Source organism: Drosophila innubila, assembly GCF_004354385.1.
Source record: "Drosophila innubila isolate TH190305 chromosome 2L unlocalized genomic scaffold, UK_Dinn_1.0 4_B_2L, whole genome shotgun sequence".
Lineage (NCBI taxonomy): Eukaryota > Metazoa > Arthropoda > Insecta > Diptera > Drosophilidae > Drosophila > Drosophila innubila.
The window spans coordinates 2971105-2991575 of record NW_022995372.1 but is presented as its reverse complement, the minus strand read 5'-3'; the positions used below and the strand labels follow the sequence as shown (position 1 = coordinate 2991575).

The 20471-nt window shown below is 34.3% G+C and overlaps 3 protein-coding genes across 5 annotated transcripts; 1 reads left to right on the top strand and 2 right to left on the bottom strand.

Annotated features, from left to right (window-relative positions):
• Window positions 1-3752: 3752 nt before the first annotated feature.
• Window positions 3753-8203, bottom strand: LOC117780510. 2 transcript variants are annotated; one of them, XM_034617066.1, is made up of 5 exons: window positions 8033-8203; window positions 7794-7973; window positions 7055-7245; window positions 5897-6556; window positions 3753-4757 (listed from the first exon to the last, which is right to left on the bottom strand). In XM_034617066.1, exons 1-5 carry the CDS (start codon window positions 8180-8182, stop codon window positions 3974-3976), a joined length of 1965 nt encoding a protein of 654 aa, XP_034472957.1. In that variant the 5' UTR covers window positions 8183-8203; the 3' UTR covers window positions 3753-3973. The 2 variants fall into 2 exon arrangements, with proteins under 2 accessions (XP_034472957.1, XP_034472958.1); XM_034617067.1 differs by having other exon boundaries at window positions 4174-4770.
• Window positions 8204-9869: 1666 nt separating this feature from the next.
• On the bottom strand, window positions 9870-11368 carry LOC117779743 (dnaJ homolog shv). The gene is made up of 2 exons (XM_034616040.1): window positions 10184-11368; window positions 9870-10115 (listed from the first exon to the last, which is right to left on the bottom strand). The coding sequence occupies exons 1-2, from the start codon at window positions 11196-11198 to the stop codon at window positions 10060-10062; spliced, it is 1071 nt and encodes a 356-aa protein (XP_034471931.1). The 5' UTR covers window positions 11199-11368; the 3' UTR covers window positions 9870-10059.
• Window positions 11369-12228: 860 nt separating this feature from the next.
• On the top strand, window positions 12229-18088 carry LOC117779742 (protein croquemort). 2 transcript variants are annotated; one of them, XM_034616039.1, is made up of 5 exons: window positions 12229-12529; window positions 14932-15104; window positions 15748-16850; window positions 17730-17820; window positions 17886-18088. In XM_034616039.1, exons 2-5 carry the CDS (start codon window positions 14976-14978, stop codon window positions 18033-18035), a joined length of 1473 nt encoding a protein of 490 aa, XP_034471930.1. In that variant the 5' UTR covers window positions 12229-12529; window positions 14932-14975; the 3' UTR covers window positions 18036-18088. The 2 variants fall into 2 exon arrangements, with proteins under 2 accessions (XP_034471930.1, XP_034471929.1); XM_034616038.1 differs by lacking the exon at window positions 12229-12529 and adding an exon at window positions 14527-14628.
• The last annotated feature ends 2383 nt before the right edge of the window (window positions 18089-20471 follow it).

Below are 20471 nucleotides of genomic sequence, written 5' to 3'. Positions count from 1 at the left end.
CTAAACAAATATTTACTAACAATATTGTGATAGCTGTAAATATTTCTAAATTTGTGTACAAAAGTAAACTTAATTTCAATTGTTTAAAAAAAAATTTCAACAATTTTCAACGAAATTTCGTGTTATTGTGAAATATTTAACAAACTAAATCAAATAATTTTGTAGTGCTGTAAAATAATTGAAGCAAAACAAATATTAAGCATTATTGTCAGCTCTGGTTCAGGGTTGGTAGATTTATCATAATGATAGGGATACAACGTTTAGCCCAGGCAATCAAGTGTTAAATGATTCTTGACCCCGCTTCAACCCCTTTAAACCCTGACATGGACACTCCTCTCAACTTGTGATCTGCAGTTGAAGCGTCAACTTGGCGTGCCTAATGGATTTTAAATTTGAATTTAAATTATCCACACACACATTTCGAGAATCTCAAAAGACTTGTTTACATAAATCAAAGGTTTTGGCATTTTTTTTTTTCATAAATATGAAATTTATAAATAATATAATTATGAGCAGATTTAATTGTAATTACAATGGTAGAGCTTATAGCGAAAATTAGTCTTAAAATCTATTTTTTAAATATTAGTGCAATATTGATGAGTACATGAAAATATCGTGTTGTACCATTTTATTATAATTTTGTTTGTTAAATTCGAATCTCAGCATTTGTAGCAAGGCAGAGGGGGCGTATACGCGATTTAACCCATAACCAAAGCTTTACCTGGGCTTCTCTCTTTCTCTCTCTCTTGGTGTCTGTCTGTCTATCTGTGTATTAGCGACACTCGCGTGCAATTAGCTTTTAAAGCGAGCGCATATGTCATTTCAGCCATATAAATACTTATCTAAATACATATTCGTATACTATACAGAGTTGTTTTGTTTTGAGTACTCTGTAACTAATAAAAGTGAAAGGAAGTTTTCAGCGGCAGGGTGCAGAATAAAGAAAATATAATTAGTACTATAAATAGCTGGAAATCCTTTGAAAACTGAAGTTTACTTCGCTACAGAGTAGCTAAGAGTCGAGCAGATTCTTAATTCAGATAGAAAACTTAAAAGAAGGCAATGTAGTGTAAAATACATGAGTATATTTAAAAAAAATTTAATTTCATGCTGTTACTTGACCACAGAGTATCTGTCAGTCGAGCAGGCTCGATAAAATAACTCTCTGTATAAGTGACATATTTGAGAAATCTATGTACCTCTTAGTACAGTAGAAAATTTAAAAATATATGCATTTTTTTCTGATTGTTACTTCAATACAGGGTGTCTTTCAGTCGAGCAGACTTGAAAAAGGTTTTTTTAATTTTCAGAAAGTCGTCAAAGCATGAGTCCCTTAAATTTGTTTTATATACGCCTGGTTTTTAGTCTGTTACTTACCTACAGGGTATCTGAGACCCGATTCGCTTATTTTTTATCGGCAAATGTATCAGAATATTTTGTCGGTGCGCGAATGGAGCAATTTGAAACCACTTGTCATCAGAGGTCAGACACAAAAAGGAAAGGAGATAGTTACAGATACAGATACACACACTGATAGAGATACAGATACTGATACAGATAAAGAGATACAGGTGTATGTGTTGTATGTGATTTTTGCGTGTTGCCAACGCAGAAAATTACTGACATCAACAACTGTAATTATGACGAGGGTCAACCCTTTTATCAGGCCGATTGATGGCCTTCCCCCTCGCAGGGCGAATCCCCGCTTTCCCGCCTTTTCTTTGATTAGCTATTAAATATTTCATTTATATTTTTTTTTGTATTTAATATTTAAATAGTTAAATATGTAATTAGTTTAAGCTTTGCAACTGCCTTCGATGAATTAATTGAATTGAGGCGCATACGAATTATTTTTTCGTAGCCAGCAAAATGCAGCCTAGACCAAAAAAAATACAAAATATAATAATAATAATAATAAAAGACGAGCTGTTATATCTTGTTTTTAATACAAATTTTATGTAAATTTTTCGCCGTTTTAAAACATTATGTTTTTTAATATAAATGTGCATTGATTGGGAATTTGTAAGCAAACTTTCTATTAATAAATAAAAATGTAGAAAAACGTAGAAAAATATACATAGTATTTGTAGTGGAGATAGGATATTAAATCTTATTGTTAGACCTGTTAGTTCTGTTCTTAGTTGAAGACTTGTTTGTTTTATAGTGCAATTTATGTTTTAAGAGGGAGTTGTTAAATTTGTATAGAAAATAGATGAATAAAATAATGTAGATGTAGATCTATAATGGTTGGGCCTTACGTAGATCATTTTACATTCACATATATACACACATATATATCATATATAGTATAAGACAATGTTTGGTATGCTCCGGAACGAAATCCTTTTTGGTATGGATCATAATACTATACGCTAACAACAAAAATTGGATTCGTAACGCTGAACTGATCCGTTATGCCATGGTTTATATAAGAAGACCAGGAATATTGTCAAGGGCAGTGCCTAAACTACTAGCTGACTAGTAGATTGGTTTTATTAGACTAATCATATGAGACCACCTATAGCAAAATTTGAAAATAAATATATATATATATAGATATTTATCTACTTTTAAGTACCATAAATAGATGTCATTTCTCTTGCAACACATTCCAAAGGACCAAAACTTTTAGTTATCAAAACACTATCAAATGTTATTTATATAAATGTATAGATTATTTTATATGTATATGTATATGATATAGGCAACTTTCGGATTAATTCAATATATATGCAGCTAATTTTTGTGCAATCTTTTCAAAGCAAATCAAAGTAGTATAATGTAAAACGCTTAATTTTAGTACAAAAAGCAAAATCAAATGCAAAATGCTAGCCCACTAAATGTAATAATATTTATTATAATTATGATATCTATGCAATCTGTAATATGTATGTACATAACCTATAAACTACAAACCTATATCATCTGAATGTTCTCTTTATATACACACACACACCCACACACACAATTTACACACTATATACATAGATATACATTTTTATTACACTTTTATTTATATGCGGTGTACATCTCTATGGAGTTTATCATTGTAATTTTAGCGCCTAAGAAAAATACGATCTGTCCAGATTGTGACTATATAAATGTGAGTGTCTTTGAGAGATAAATACAAAATACATACAAAACACCAGCTACTAAAATATTGATTGAAATAAATGTTTTATGTAAATGTTATTGCAAATTGAATGCGCCTCTGGTTTTTTTTATTTTTTGAATTTCCCGCTTCATTTGTTTACTTTTGAAAAGTGACAGCTGTGGCTTTTTAACAAGCTGGCAACGCTGTGAGTGAAATGAGTTTTGTGCCTTCGTTCAGTTTAGACTGTGACGTCACAAGTTTATCTAATTTAATGAGCTGGCAACGCTGCAAGTGGAACGTGTGTTGGTAAGTAAATTTAAAAAATAATTAATTGTGTTTTTTCAGGGACTGTATAAGTTTTATTATAAAACTCAAGAAATAATTAATACTTTTAAGCCAAATAATAAAACTCATAAAAAAGTATTATTTTTTGAGTTTTAATTGTTTGATCATAAATAAAACTCAAGTTGTTATTTTGACACTTTATAAGAAATATGGAAAAAATAATCATTATTTAATGATAAATAATAAAAATCATAAATTTTAAGATCATAGTGAAATTATAGAAAGATTTTGGTATATTTCACGCGCTTTTAAAGTTACTAGAAGTGAATGATTTTTTGATTGAAAAAAAAAATAATTATTTAAAGTCTCTGTTTTTTTTTTTAATGTTTCGGCACGTGGCTGTTTATATACAGAAATATGTATTGCATTTTATTCGATTTTTGTAGAATTCCAAAAAAAACAGCACAGTTCACAAATCTAGAATTTGCAGGCTAAAGTAAAAAACCAACTGGGGTTAGGTTCACGTTCGTTACGTTACGTTCGTTACGTTACGTAGCGCTCTCTCTTTAGTTAAGAATGCGCTCTTTGGTCTAACTACTCGTACTTGTCAAAGTAACGCTTTTTTATATCCGGCGGATACGTGACATATATATAATGCTCGTTCTGTCCACCCACTTCACTCTGCACAATCTCATGCGTAGAGGATGAAGTGCGCAACGATTGCTGAGAGGCGCCCACATGACGATGACGCGTCTCCAGCGGCCGGGGATGTGTGTTGTAGTGACGTGACGACGATGACGACGACGCCGGTTCAATCACATTGCTCACATTGCTCACCACACTGGTTGTGGCAATAGGTCGACTGGTGTTACTTGTATAGTCGCGTCGGTCTAAAATGTCCTGTGGGTAGACCAGGCTCGTCGAGTGCCGGTGCATCGGAGTGTTGGCGTTGGAGGAGGATGCTCCCACTTGCCGGACGCCTGACACCGATGCTGTTGTTGGTGTGCCCATCGAGGACGACGACGCTGCCACCACCGACGACACTGCTCCCGCTGGACGCTGATCGGCGATGTAGTGTCGCGGACTGTGCCGATGATATTGCACGGGCTCGGGGTACAAATCTCGAGCTGTTGCCACCTGTTGCTGCTGCTGTTGCTGGTAATAAAACTGTTGCTGCTGCTGTTGCTGTTGCAGTTGTTGCTGTTGCAGTTGTTGCTGCTGTAGTTGTTGCTGCTGTCCAGGTATCGCGGCGTCGTCCAGCTGCAGATCGTGTTGCGACGCATAGTCGACATGGTAGTGATGTGGAGCAGGCATGTATATGCTGCCGCCGGATCCGGCGCCTACATAATGGTTGGCATTGATTGTCGTTTCTTCGGAGCTGAAACAAATGACTTGGGTTTGCTCAATCTCAATTTCAAATGGATATATTGTAGCTGGGGATGTAAATGTTAACTGTTCATACGATCGGAGCTGGTAATATTGATTCTAATTGTTTTTACTTTAAATATTTTCTATACTGAACAATTATTGAATATAAAAATATATTTTTATTTACCTGATTTGTTCAATCAATTATTTGATTCATTAATTATTTAATTAAACTAAATATTTGTGTAGTACTAAAAAAACAATAAATAAAAATAAATTTTTTTTAACTAAGAGGTGCTGATTAAACAATTGAAACATTATTTCCAGCTCTGAATACGATTTCTCGATAAAATTCGTACCTTTTCTTACTTTTAGCGCTTCAGTAAAATAAAATTATTTGTATAAATATAGTACTTAAATATAGATTAATTTAAAATGATGCAAAATAATAAAAAATTTCAATTTGTTTGAATTTAATAGTTTCTTTTGTAAGCCTGTCCTTCAATAATCAAACTAATATTATTAAAATAAAAACAAAAGTATACAAAAAACAGTTTGAAGTTTTGTTTAAAAATTTTACATTAGCTCTTAGTTTCCAGTTTAATTATAAAATTTTAATTCACATATAATATGCCAAAAATTACAAATAAAATTAATTCAAACTAGCAGATTTTTTTTGACATACTTTTAATATATATTTTATATTTTTCTTTTTATAAAAAGTTAATAATGATTTAAATTAAAGTAAATTATTAAAATTATTATTAAATTGAATTATTACTTCATAATATTTTAAATTTGTATAAAAAAAAATTAATTGCACTTGATGGTAAGAATAAAAATAGAATATGAAAGCTGATTCTGTTTCTAGAATATCTCATCCAAAACTAGTATATCATCCCATGTGACTAGATAAAATTTTAATCTTATCAGGTTTAATTTTTGTAAACTCATAATTCATTTTTTACAAATAATGACTGAGTGAAAACTTGATACTACGCTGTTGTTTTTATCAAAAGGAGCATCGAGGAGACATCGATGTATCGCCAAATTTCTATTAATCTAATGTAATCAATGTAAATTTTACGCTAATGTTTTCCGACCAAAATTTACATCCCCAGCTGAAATTCATTTCGCTCAAACACTTACTCAAAGAGTATCCAAATGATGTAGTAGCAGAAACAAATGCCCGTCGACAGCACAAAGATGAGGATGACAATGAGACCCCAGGGAAAGGCACGTGGCTCGAGGGGACCATCCTCCCAGTAGCGATCACAGGTGAGATACCAGCATACCGCCTTGTTCATCTCCTCCTCCATCTCCTTGAAGCCCTGATCCGACATGGACAACAAGAGGCCGCCAATGCAGCTTCTCAAGAGCTGCTCGCAACGTGTTTTCAGTTTGCTCAGCTCCTCCGGTTTGCAGTTGGCACGCACCTTGGTCTGACCAGTGACTCCGTCCGGTAACTGGGTTGCATCCGGCTGTCCACTGCCCTCGGCATCTTCACTTTGCTCGCCCTCCTCCGTCTCATTCTGTTTCAACTCGGTCTCGGCATCGGAGTCAGCTACATCTGGTCGCTTCAAGTGTCCTTTTCCCAGTTCCTTTAGCTTCATGAGCAGCTTCTCGCCCGCCGACTTGGGCTTGGCTGCGGAACCATCCTCTCCAGCTCCAGCTCCTATTCCAGTTCCTACTCCAGCTCCGACTCCCGCTCCATCGGATGACGACTGCTCCCGGCTTTGGCTTGGCTTCTCTTGGAGTAATTGACGATTTTGTACTTTGGCTGCACGCGTGGCACTCAATGTGGAAGTTCTGGAAAGCAAAAATATCTTTAATCTTAATTGATCTATAAAATTAGAAACCTCTCGAAACAAACAATTTTTTTTAACATAATGTTCGGTTTCAAAAAATTTTTTTTTTATTTAAAGTCACTAATTGCAAATACAAATCAAAATTCAAAAATAATCTTATGTTAGTTTTGCTTAAGAAAAATATCAGTTATTTAAATAAAATAATTTAAAAATCACATAAGAACCCAAAAAATGGTTTTAAAAAAACTTTATCTTCAAAAAAAGATTTGCTTAAAATTAACTTTATAAATTAATTCCAATTTTTGTTTTTTTTTATTAAATGCTATTATTTTAGATAAAATCTTCAAACCAAAAAAAAATTTTTAATAATAATATTAAGTTAATTTCTTGACAAAATTAGTTATTTAAAAAAAAAATAGACGGTTTTAGTGGCTAAAAAACGAAGACAAGCCCGAAGCTTCACTTAAAATGTAGAAAGTATTGCAGCCCTGGTTCTTACCTTGGTATTAAACTCAAGTATGCGGCATTCGCTTTGGCCAGTGCGGAGTTCTGACCCAGAGAGTCACCCCAAACTTCGATATCGGTGACGATGTGCTGATCGCCAAACTTAAGGCTAGAACCGTCCTCCGTTTGAAATACCTCACAACGCATTATGTCACAAAAGTCGGCCAGACAAACGGCATCCTCCGCCTATAAAACCAGAATAAATAAAGATAAAAGAGGAAGAATGACGGGAGATAAAAATTATTAACTAAATTTAAGTTCAAATGACGACAAAATAAATATTTGCAAATGAAAATTCCTATACAAACTTAAAGCAAGTAAAACTCTGGATTTACTAAAAATGAGTAGAGATCATTTTTTTAGCAAATACTTAAAAATAAATTTGATAAAATAAAGGTTTTTAGAAATTATTTGAGAAATCTTAAATGAATATTATCTATTCTTTTTGCTTACACAGAAAAACTTAACAACAAAATCAAATATATTAAAATAAGTGGTATTACGATCAAGATATATTCTCTTTGGATTTGAACACATTTTTTTGGGGAAAGGTATTAAAATTAAGATTTGTGTTCCAAAACAAAGAATTTTCGTAATTTTTATTCAGTTTTCGATATTGATTTATTGTTGGTTTGCGACTCATTCGTAGGTAAAAAATACAAAACTACTAAAATCATTTAAATTTTGGAACTTTCAAAATCGTAGTGGGAATAAGATAAGTCAGATTTGCTTACCTCGTTGATGATCGACTTGTGACGTGTGTCAAAGTGCAAATCCAGATATTTCTCCTGGTAGAAACTTTTGCCGCAACGCCTGCATGTCCACTGAGTGGGACGATCTCGCTGCTTCTCATCCTGGCGCGGAGCAAAGACATCTCGCAATGGATGCAGTGGACACTCCAAGGGCAACTTTACCTGAAAAATAAGGAAGTATTAATTAATTTATTGATTACCGTTTGTTGCTCAACTCTTACCTGATGCTTATCCAATATGGGCGTCCATTTGGAGCGCACAATTTTGCGGACTAGCCGACTGTTATCTCTCGAGCAGAGGATCTTGAAGACGTTCGAGGGGGGCCATGGTATCAGCAGAAAAATGAAGATGAGAAATTGCTTGGATGTCATCAAGCAGTGCGTAGAAAAGTGCAATCTGCAACAGAACAGAACAACTGTAATAGTAATATATTTAAATTATTATATTTAAAAAAAGCCGATTTTTTTGGGTTTTCTTCAATACTTAAATCAAATGTTGAGCCATTTTAATAATTTTTCCAATACCCCCAGATCTTTAACAATATTTTATATTATATTTTTTATGTGTCCTTTTAGTTGTAAATTTAAATTTATATAATGTTTTTATTTTATTAAGGAACTTTACTATTTACTTTAAGGATATTCAAATTACTTGATAATTTACAATTTTATTTTCTCATTTTATTCAGCATTTTAAATAAACAAAAAAATATATAGTGACACAGTTCAAACTGAGGAGGAGGACGACAAGAAGGAGAAGCAGAAGTGGAAGGACCTACTGACCAACTGGCCAATTAATTAAGGATACTGCCCACTTACAGGGCCCTTGGCACGACTCATAGACACGCAATTGATGCCGGTTGATTCCTCACCCTTTTCTTTCCTTCGTTTTTTGGGTCACTTTATGTAAAAAATCGATAAGAGTGTGCGGCCCTGGGGGGGTTAATATTAACCGTTACTTGCCATGGATTATACTGATTTACAGATTTACCATAGATTTTTATATTTAATATTAGCGAACTCACCTTGAATTGGTGTATAATCAGGCGACATTCATTATCTTTTGTAAATTTTTATTGCTACAAAATTTTTTGCTATTGAATTTTTAATGTGATTTGTAAATTGTGCTACTGTTTTTATTTCAGGTTATGTGCGCTTATAACGGTTCTCACATATGACAACAACGTTTTTAATATGTACAATAGTTTAAAAAAAAGCGTTTTTTTTAAATTTCGTTTAATTTGTTTTTTATTTTTACGTTCTGTTATAAATAAAAGCTGCTGTTCCGTTTGCCTCACGTTTACACTGCTGAAAATTTTAACGTCACTCGTCACCTTCTCTGGCAAACTCTCTCCTCGCTCTCTCTCTCCTTGCTCTTTCTTTGATTCGCCTCATGGTCCTGCTGTCGACAGCTGTTTCCAGGGTTGCCAACTTAAGCCAGTGGAAATTCAGCCCAAAATTAGTCATACCTTTTCTGAGGAGGCTTAAACATTAAATTTGAAAATAATAATGAAACACAATTTTTAAATAAAAAATTTGAATTGAAAACTCGTCTATAAAATATGAATCAATTTCTACAGAAGTAAAAATTTTAAGCAAGAGACTAAATATATAAAAGAATTATTATTTTACATAATTTTTACTTAGACAAAAAACAAGAGTTATAATGTATTTTTTAACATTTAATTTTGGTTTTGAGTTTTTTAACTCAACATTTTATCTTAATTTGAAATTAACCAAAATTAGGCAAATTTGTACTGAGTAAATTTGTTAGTTAAATTTGGAAGTAATAAAAAAAAAATAAATAATAAAATATAAAATTATTTATCAATTTTCAAAATAGGAGGAATTCATGAGTCTTAACTAAAAATAAAAAAAAGGATTAATTTTTTATATATTAAATAGGATATGAGATTAAGTAATTTTTGATTAGTTAATCGGGATCTTTGTCGTTCTGCTAATTTTTCTTAATACTAAAATAATTTTTAGCGATTTTCGGTTAATAATTTAATTGAAACAAGCGTTTAAAATGTACTTTCTATAATTCTTTTATTTTGTATTTTTGTGTTTTTTGTTGTTGTTGTTGTTGTAACCTGTTCATGTTGCTGCTGCCTCCGTTATTGGCTTGGAACGACTCCGAATTGATTTATCTCACAGTTTCTAGACTATAGTTAAATTTAGTGCAACAAAGTCTTGATCTACATATAAATACTACTTAAAGTATATAGCCCTGAAGTACGCTCCTCAATTCACAGTCCGTTGTACACGCGATTTATGGACGACTGCTCGAGTATTTTCTTAAGAGCTAGAAAAGAGAAAGAAATGGATTAGAATTTTGTAATATAGATAAAAGCTTACATTGTAATAAATTACCTTCCTTGTCCTCGTCGGTCAGGTCCTTTTTGGGGAACTCCACGTCGAAGGTGATGTAGAGATTGCCGGTCAGATTGTTATTCTCGAAATTGGGCATACCCTCGCCCTTCTTCCGTATGCGTGCTCCCGGCCACGTAATCTTCTCGCGCGTTACGCCCACACTGTGCCCGTCCAGATGCTTAATCTCCATTGTAAAACCAATGAGTGCATCCTGCAGACTGATGGTCACATTCGTATATAAATCATCGGCCTTTCTTAAAAATCGAGCATGCGGCATTTGTTGTACACGTATAATGAGATCTCCGGGCTCGCCATCTATGTGGGGTTCACCCTCGGCCACAAAGCGTGTCTCCTGGCCATCGACCATGCCCTGTTCCACCTCAATTTCCAGAGTACGCTCCTCGTTCACCAGCTTGACATTGGGACACTCGTCGCACACCGTTTGCTGTATCATTTGAAAGCGTCCCGGTCCCAGATTACGGGTAACCATCTCCTGCCGGCAATTGCATTTGCGTGTGCCGGAGGCGGGTTTCATCACCGGCTTATTGCGCACAATCTCTACAAAGTTGCCGGAATAGAGTTCCTCGAGCGACACATACATGTTCATCACAATATCGGCGCCCCGGGGCGTGTCATGCTGATGGGGATCACCGCCGTTGCCGAAGGGGAAGCCAAAGTCACCGAAAAACGATGCAAACGGATCACCGCCATGATCCATCATTCCCTCCTTCTTCAGACACTCCTCCCCGCAGCGATCGTAGGTCTTGCGTTTGTCCGCATTGGAGAGCACTTCGTAGGCAGCACCTAGATCCTGGAATTTGGTGGATGCCTCCGGATCATCCTTGTTCTTGTCCGGATGCAATTCCTTGGCCAACCTCCGATACGCCTTCTTTATCTCATTCGTATTCGCGTTGCGTTTCACATTCAGTATCTTGTAGAAATCCCTTCCCGCCAGCGCCTCGTCCACCAGGAAGAGCGCCAGCTGCACAAGTAGCACACACTTAATTAATTGCATTTCCGCTTATTTATTTTACTTTAATCTATATCTATTCAATTCAATTAAACATTATTTGCTTATCTTTCACGTCGAAATAATTCGGAGCTGGCAAAAATCAAAAGCAAATTCTAGCTACGTTTGTGTGTGTGCTTCGTGGTTGCTGTTGATTGGTCAAAACCGGCGTGACAGTGCTGCCACCTGACGCAACACTCCAGCTGTTTGTATCACTGTTGCCAACTTAGTTATTTAATAGCTAGATCTAGATATTCAGCTAAGTTTTGCTATTAATATTTTTGTTAAAACTGTGCAAGAGTGCCACAATAACAAATATTGATGCTTTTCAGCTCGAAACACCTAATTATTTCTCTAAAAAGTTGGCAGCAGTGGTTTATATTTTTGATATTTCTCCACATAAAATTAATATTGTTATAAATGCAAATAGTAGCTGTACTTAATGTTAAAATATCATATGTTGTTGTAATAATATTAATAAATAATAATATTAATAAAATAAAATAAAGCATAAGCATAATCGATATAGGAATGTACGTTTTATGTATCTATATACACTTATCGATACGACGAGCAAACGAGCGATAGAAACAAGCAAAGCAGTTCAGCTAGTGGGGACTTATTCGATATCTGGCGCGCGCTTTCACAAATTTTAGTACAATAGAAGCATTTATGCTAAAACCAATTAAATTCAAAAATACATAATTTGGAAACTCTTAACCCCCAAGGAAAATGATTTACAATTTTCTTTCAAATATAAAAATTTTGAAAAAATGTTCAAATTCTAGATTTAGATCAGATTTCTAGGTCCGGCAAGCTTAAGATAAATGGCAGTTTTTTCTGCCAGGCGGCTATTTTTTTCCTTTAAAAAGTTGGCAGCACTTGTTTTCTTTTAAGAAGTTGGCAACACTTGTGCGGAATTATTAATTTATTTTGGTAGAGGAAAAACGACCCCGCGCAATACAATACAAACAAGGCAGAGGGAAAAATAGGTAGTAACGATAGTGCTTATTTGTCGGGGAAAACTGCAAGGTTAAGCATATATAAAAGAGACAAAAGTGTAACACTGCGAGAGAAGAGCTGCGTTTGTTTTGCTGCCAAAAGTAACAGCTTCTCTGTCTGTCAGTCTGGTTGTCTCTCCAGTGTCTCCAAAAAGTACACAAAGTGCCTTTTTACGAAAGTTGTGATATCATCGCAAAAGCTACATATATACTAAGGTCATTGCACATAAACAGCTTGCAGTTTATTATTATAGCAACAAATAAATTAGCAACAAAGAGTGCGACAGAGATAGCTAACAATTATCCACAGTTTATCTATACTTAGTTAACAAAGAGGTGAGTAATAAATTGAATTACCTTGTTTACACGCTCATTTGTTTATTTTGTAAGCTGAGAATACTCAAAGTTCGCAAATTTAATTATTCACCCGCCCAAGCTCGACTTTAATTGCAGCCCTCTTTGTAGTACAGAATGCAGTATAACAGTCGCTCTTATCGCCTTTGGATGACATAGTTCTTAACTCTGAGTGTTGTTGTTATCAGTGCACTCCTTTATAAGTAGTTGAGAATTGAGAATTAAAGAACAAAGAACGATTTAATTTATTTAATATCAGGCAGTCTACACTTCAAACATTTTTAAGATACCAATTAACAAAGGTTCTACTTTTGATTTAATTTTAAATTTATTTTTGTATAAATTAATTAAGCTAATGAAAACTAGCATTTAACAGTTACGTTTTTTTATGTCAATCAGTTAATACCGGTTAAAGGTTACAATTTCGTTAGCGGCTTTTATCTCTAAAAATTATAAAAAAAAACCACACAGGGTATTAAATCTGAACAATTTGAACAAATATGTTAAATAAATATTTTAAATGCATAACTTCAAAAGTCTGAGGACATTCAAAAATATTAAGTGATTCAACACACGAAGAATAATGATTAATATTAAAATGCAATACCGATTACATTTCCTCTTGATTTCCTACAATCGCCATTTCGGACTTTAGTTATTACAAAACGTATTACAGCGTAGGATTAGGCATTAACTAATCTATTTGCATGTCTATTTATACATATTTTACGCCCTGATATACAACCGCTAATCAGTGAATGCCTCCTGCCACGCCTATCTTATCACGGCTATAAATACGTATATATACACATACATTATACATATATAAACCCTTGCTCAGTATGCCCGCACTCTTCAATCCTAAATGCTGTTGATAGTCATGTAAACATTGCTGAAAATCACACCCATTTCATTGAATTTGTAAGCTATCTATGTATATTTTCATATGCTACCCGCATATAGTTTTGAGGTAGTCCTCAAATATATTTACTATACTTAAAAGGAGAAAATGAATATATACTATCAAGAATATGTAAACTCTGCTCTGTGCTGTCTTTATTGCCCAGTACTTAGTGGGGAACAGGCTTATGGGTTTGTGATTGTCTTGATCTCAGAGACTTTAAGAGTTTGAGCAAACCAATTTCAGTCACAATACTTATATGAAGCTGAAGCGAATTAGCTGGTATTATTTTCTATAAATATCGAAAACCTAGAGTAACTTTAAAGCTACAATCTTGAGATTTGACAGGGAATAATTCTTATTTTGCGGAGGTCTGCTGCAAATTTCCTCTCGATTGATCTCAAAGATATAATTATTATTGCCTTAATATAATTTATTAATTTTTCTATCAAGTTTGATTTTTTTTTTGGGTAGGACCTCTATGTCATATAGCTGCCATAGGAACGATAGATCGAATATGAAGTTTAAGTATGAAAAACTTCTTGGTTTTTTGAGATATCTCGCCCAAACTGACGCAATATACATCTGGGCTGGTATTAAGCATTCTACCGAAAATAGGTTTAGCTGCCATAGAGACGCTCAGTGTAAATTCAAGTTTTAGTATAAAAAAGTTTTTTGTTTTTTGAGATATCTTAACCAAACTCACTTATGTTGGTGCTTTTTATCCTGACTAAATTTTATACAGATCGGCTTCCTATATCATATAGTTGCCATAGATACAATCGGTCGTAAATCAACTTTTAGTATAGAGTACCTGAGCGTGCTCGACTGCAGCCGCCCACTTTTTTTTTAATGTATATACTTAGATAGTTTTTACTTAAGTTCTATTTTGATTGAAGGAAATGGTTAAATGGGCATTTAACAGTCGAACATCTCGATTGTAGCGTTCTTGTTCTTAGTTATTATTGTAGTTGGTTATGGACTATCGACTGCAATGCCCAGAATATGCACTTGAGATTAGCATTAGTTGCTGATTAGCCACAGAATTGCTTCATTCAAATACGCAAGTCAAAGTTAGTCTATACACAGTTGTTGCTTGGCTTTGGCAGCGTTCACTGTAGTCGAACGTTTTGGCCAAAACACGCGTAGGAGAAGACCAACAAGTGCGTCTAACTAGTTAGTAAGTACCCAAAAGCTGTGGCCAAGTTTATAGGCACTCGAGAACACTATCAAACTTGTGTACCGAATATTTGTGGCTAATCGTGAGTGTATGACGGATGTGTACATTTAGAAGATATGATAAATTCTATTTAAATTCAGTGCTAATCGAAAACTGAAGTACAGTTCGATAAGGCACCTGTACAGGGGGCAATTGGATTTACAAAAATAAGTGTATTAAAATTCCGCGATTATCGTTTAAAGATTAGATTTACGACTAGGCAAAAGAATTGTATAACTTTCAACTTGTTTTCTCTGCTTGCAGATGCAACAAATTCTGTAGAGAAAAACTTTCAAGTTCATTTCACAATGTGTTGCAAGTGCTGTGGGGAAACCCAAAGGAAAAGTTGGGTCTTTGGCATTGGTTCCGTCTTCACCTTGCTGGGCATTCTTCTTGTGGTGCTCTGGCCCAATTTGGCGGATAAACTGGTGGAAAATGTAAGTATTTTAATTACATTCGATATAAGTAGAGTACAAGAATTAAATATAATCATTATAATGTATATAACATAAAAAAGAAGTCGAGTCCGACCTTATAAACTTAATGTAGACTTGTCTTTTTGTCTGTTAAAACTTCTGCATCGCAGACAATAAGAGCTAGAGCTACCAATTTTGGTAAATTTGTTTTTTATTTATTTTTTATTAGTTAACATAAAAGCTTATAGTGTAAGAGCTGTAGATTCTTAAATCTGTGAACAAACTCATATAATACAAGCAGATATTAGAACGTTTTTGAACAATTTATAGATACAAAATGTATTAAAGTTAAAATGAGTAGCTTTTCTTAGTAAAGATATCGAAAATGACTATTATATTTATAGATTTTTAATCTGAAGACTTTTGGACTTTTATTATTATTGTCTTTACATGTATTTTTTTCAACAAATCTTCAATAAATCTTATAAAATACTAAAAGGTTAAAAAATATTTAATTTTAGCACTGATTTAATAAAAGTAAATTTTATTCCTTATGGCTGATGGATTATAATAAATGATTGATGCATTAAAAGTCTTATAAATTACTATAATATTTATGAGTTTTTTTTAAAATTCCCTATTAATTATTAACTTTAACTTGCAGGGCTTGAAATTGGAACCTGGCACCGACACCTATGACAGCTGGCTGGAGGCACCGATTCCCATTTATTTAAGTTTCTACATGTTCAACTGGACCAATCCGGAGGAGATACGCAATCCAAATGTTAAGCCGCACTTTGATGAAGTGGGACCCTATGTGTTTCTGGAGAAGCACAAGAAGGAGAACTTTACATTCTTCGATAATGCAACTGTGGCATATTATGAGCGTCGCACTTGGTTCTTCGATGAGAAGCGATCGAATGGCAAACTAACTGATATGATAACAGCAGCACATGCAATTACGGCCACGGTGGCGGATGAGATGCGTCATCAGCCCAAGTTTGTCAAGAAGATTATTAACTTTATGTTGAACCATGAGGGTGGAACACTGTACACTACAAAACCACTGCACGAATGGATCTTTGATGGCTACCAGGATGATCTGACAGACTTTCTCAATCTGTTTAATACATCCAAGATAGATATTCCATATACGCGATTCGGTTGGCTGGCAGATCGCAATGGTTCCTTGGAGTATGATGGTCTTTTTACCATACACACGGGCACCGATGACATCTCGAATGTGGGTCGATTGACGCATTGGAACAAGAAGAACGAGACGGGTTTCTATAAGATGCCCTGCGGCATTGTTAACGGCACCACTGGAGATCTGTTTCCACCCCGAATGAATACCCAGGATGAGATTACCATCTTTGCCACGGATGCGTGTCGTTTCATGAATCTGCGACCACAGGGCAACTTGGAGGTGCATGGTTTAACTGCCACACGTTGGGTGGGCACCGAGGAGACTCTTGACTCTGGCGAGAATTATCCCAATCAGCAGTGCTTCTGTGATCCCCGCCTGGAAGAGTGTCCCAAAACGGGCGTTGTCGAGTGCAAAGCCTGTCGCGACAAGGCTCCCATTTACTCCTCCTTCCCGCATTTTTATCTCGCCGATAAATTCTATTTGAACGCGGTTAGCGGTCTGAACCCGGATAAAGCCAAGCATGAATTCGTCATGGCTGTGGAGCCCACAATTGGAGTACCCCTGCAGGTCCACGGACGCATTCAGATCAACATGATGATCGAACCCGACGATGACTATGAGTAAGTAATGAATTCTATAATTCCTGTCACAATTTAAACTATTTAAATTCACAAGGGAATTTCTATTAGAAAACTAAAATTAAAAAATTATTGTAATAATTCAATTGTAATTGTAATTAATTCAAAATAAGGGAATCAAATTGGAAAGACAAATATTAGAAAGAGTCGAAAATCCAATTGCTTTATTGAAAATCGAGCAATGAATCTAAGATTTTCACAATTTGAAAAATGAAAATAAGAAACCAAATTATGAAGCATATATTCTGGAAATTGAAATTAGCAAAACCAATGCTATATATGTTGTTAGTCAATTTTAAACCAGGAACAAAAATATGAAGGTCAATACATTAGTAAAAGCGAGAATCAATCGGCTTTTTTATTTTTTATTTTATTATTATATATAATAACAATATTCAAGGAACCAAACTGCATTTGAATTAATTTAAGATCTTGCTTTTTCATAATATAATCTAGAAATTTAAATATAACAGGATGATTTTGCAACCGACAAAAGGAAATTATGCAATAAAAGAAAAAGGTATACAACTATTCAAAAAAGAAAACAAAAAATTAAGTCAAAGGCAGATAAATCAAAATTAATTTTTAAAACAATACTGAATTAGATTTTTTCAAGTTTTGGTACTCTTAATAACTTCTATTTTTTTCTCTGAATATAATAGAAAAATTAAAACCTTTTTTTCACTCTGAATGTCTTTCGTATTTTTTATATTTTTTCTTATTTATATTATATTATATTTTTCTTAGTTAAATTCCCTAATTTAATTTAATTTAATTTTTATTTTGTAGCTCTTAAAATAGTATTCAGCATTTGAATGTAGCATTATCCTTATTATTACTAATTTTTTTATTTCTTTTTAGCATTTATCGCGGTGTGCCAAAGGTTTTAATGCCCATGTTCTGGTTCGATCAATATGCTGAGCTGAGTTCCGAACTGGCTTCCACAGCCAAGGTGAATATCGTTTAGAATAATGCTCTTTAAAAATGTCTCCACAATTTCCTTTTCTTCTCTTGCAGTTGGCCATTAATCTGTCGGATTATGGCACCTACTTTGGCATTGCCTGCATCGTTTTTGGTGGACTCTTCCTGGTCACGGGCATCACGTTGACCATCACCAAGCGCTGGGTGCGTCGTCCTGTCGAGGATGAGGACATGCTGACCAATTAACTGTGGCCAAGAGTTGTGCCATTTAACTCCTAGACATCATAGCCAAAGTGCCAGGACAAGTGAATTAAAAAAAAGCTAGTTCATTTGTTTTTTTGTTAACAATTAATATGCTTAATATATGTATGTTAACTGAGGAGTGCTTAAACATTCTCCGTTTTGTGATACACACTTTAATTGTTAATTTAAGTGCAATATCTACAGTCAAACAGCGCTATAACGAACGTTGTGTCTTTAAACATTGTGTCATTTTTCGTTTGTAAAGCACATTTGTGCTGTTGCCTTTAGAGTAGTTCGACTGAACGAACGCAGCATTATATAATTTGTAAAAACATTCCATGTTTGGAGATTTTTCTCCCTTGAAATATTGTTAATAATTATAATACTAATAATAATAATGATAAAAATAACCAGCCTTTTATTAATCATGAGTTTTATACACTGCTTCCATTGCAAATTCCGTCCGTCAATCACTAAATCCTTTTCAAGTCCTGCAGGATCCAGTCGTAAATTAGCTATTGGTCGACCATTTCCTTGCATATATTGATAGGACTCGATGCATAAGGTTCGCAGAGACCTCTATCGATCTGCATTATATCATTATGGGGTTATCTAAGAATCAAACACTTGAAATATTTCAGTCTCAAGTCATCGGAAAACCGATCCAAAGTCAAAATTCCTTGATTTCTCGAAAACGACAAGGACGATCTGAATGTCCTTTGGCCAGTTTGTAGCCCCCATTAAAAGTATTTATTTGATCCTATTTTGAATCATATCCTTCGAAGGGCTCCGGAGTAATAGCTAATTTTGTGTATAGAGAAAAGTCCTTGTAACTTGGCTGTTTAAAGGACGATCAAGGATCAAGGATTGATTTTTGAAGCCTTGTAATGATTTCCATCCTCATGCAATAGGACATCCAACTCGTCCTTAAAATGGCCGAGATAAAGCGTATTTTATGTTTTTAAGCCACTTTTTCATGCATTCCCCTAGTTAAAATTTAAGATAATCTTTCTTGTAAAATCCTGGGAATCCTTGAATGTCAACCTATAATCCTGCAAGCCGGGAGCACAAAAATGCATATCCTTTGGAAATCCTTCAGGATCCTGCCGAGTATTGTTAATAAAATTAAATAATAACGAAAACAATACATTTATTAATCATGATTTTTATTATTCATTTTATATATAGTACACATACACATATAGTAGTTATATATAATTCTATATTGGAACTGGTTGCAGTTGCCAGTATATCGTTTGCTATAGCTCTATATACTATATATGGCCGATTTTGATATCGTATAGCTGTGTGCATGTGTCTGTGTGTGTGAGTGTGTGTGTGTTGTTGTTGTTGCCGTAGCTTTTCACTTATCGCTTAGCCATAGGCTTTTAATCGAGAAAAACCTACGCAAACATTTGTGACAACAGCTGTGACAACAAAAACACACAGATACACACTCACACACACACAGCATACACACACACTGCAGAAAAGGGGTTAATATAATATATATATATATAAACATAATATAAATACAGTTGGTTGATTAATTGTTTTGACTAAATACAGAATTCACATATTTGACATCTCAGTATTTTATTATTTTTTGAAGCTTGTTCATTTTTTGTAAATAAAATATATGTGATTTTGTGTTTGTCAAAACAATTACTTGACTCACTGTATATGCATCAAAATCATCAACTTAAAAAGAAACTCAAAATCAAAATCATAAATCCAAATTTCAATAAAAAATAAAAAACAGAAGCGTCAACGCTCACTCGCTAAATTCCAATATAGTATAAAAAATGAAAATAATTAAACAAACGGTGGGGCAAGGCCTAGGCAATTACATATACATCGTTACATATATATGTACATATGTAAATGTACGTTACATATACATATAAATGGCATTACGAGTTCGCGCACTCTGTACAAGATTCACTAGTTCCAATTACGCCTGCAGTTGAACAGTTGACTGGTTCACACTAGTTCGCAGTTCATCTGCATGCAGTTCCGCTCAATGAGCGCGAGCGCAGCTGGCACAAAGAGAGAGCACGCAGTGCACGCTCTCTTTGCGCTCTTCCTCGCGCTGTCATTGAGTGGAATGTATGAGTTGCGTGTGTGTGTGTGTGTGTGTGGGATTTGGGCGCTCTCTTAAATGCGAGTGTCTACAATCAGTGCTGCCAGAAAGTGCCCGTTAAATAGCACAAAAAAAAAAACAAATATAAAGAAACAAGAAATTATATAGATATATGTAAAAATGCACTTTAAAAAAATGTTCTTGGTTACTTTTCAGGACATTTCAGCTAACCATATGTTTTCTTTTAAACTATTTTCTTTACAATTGTTTTTCTCAAATCTGGCAGCACTGCTCTACTTACTAAAAATTTGCATAGTTGTTGTTGTTCATATTCTTCGACTTGTTGTTGACTATTA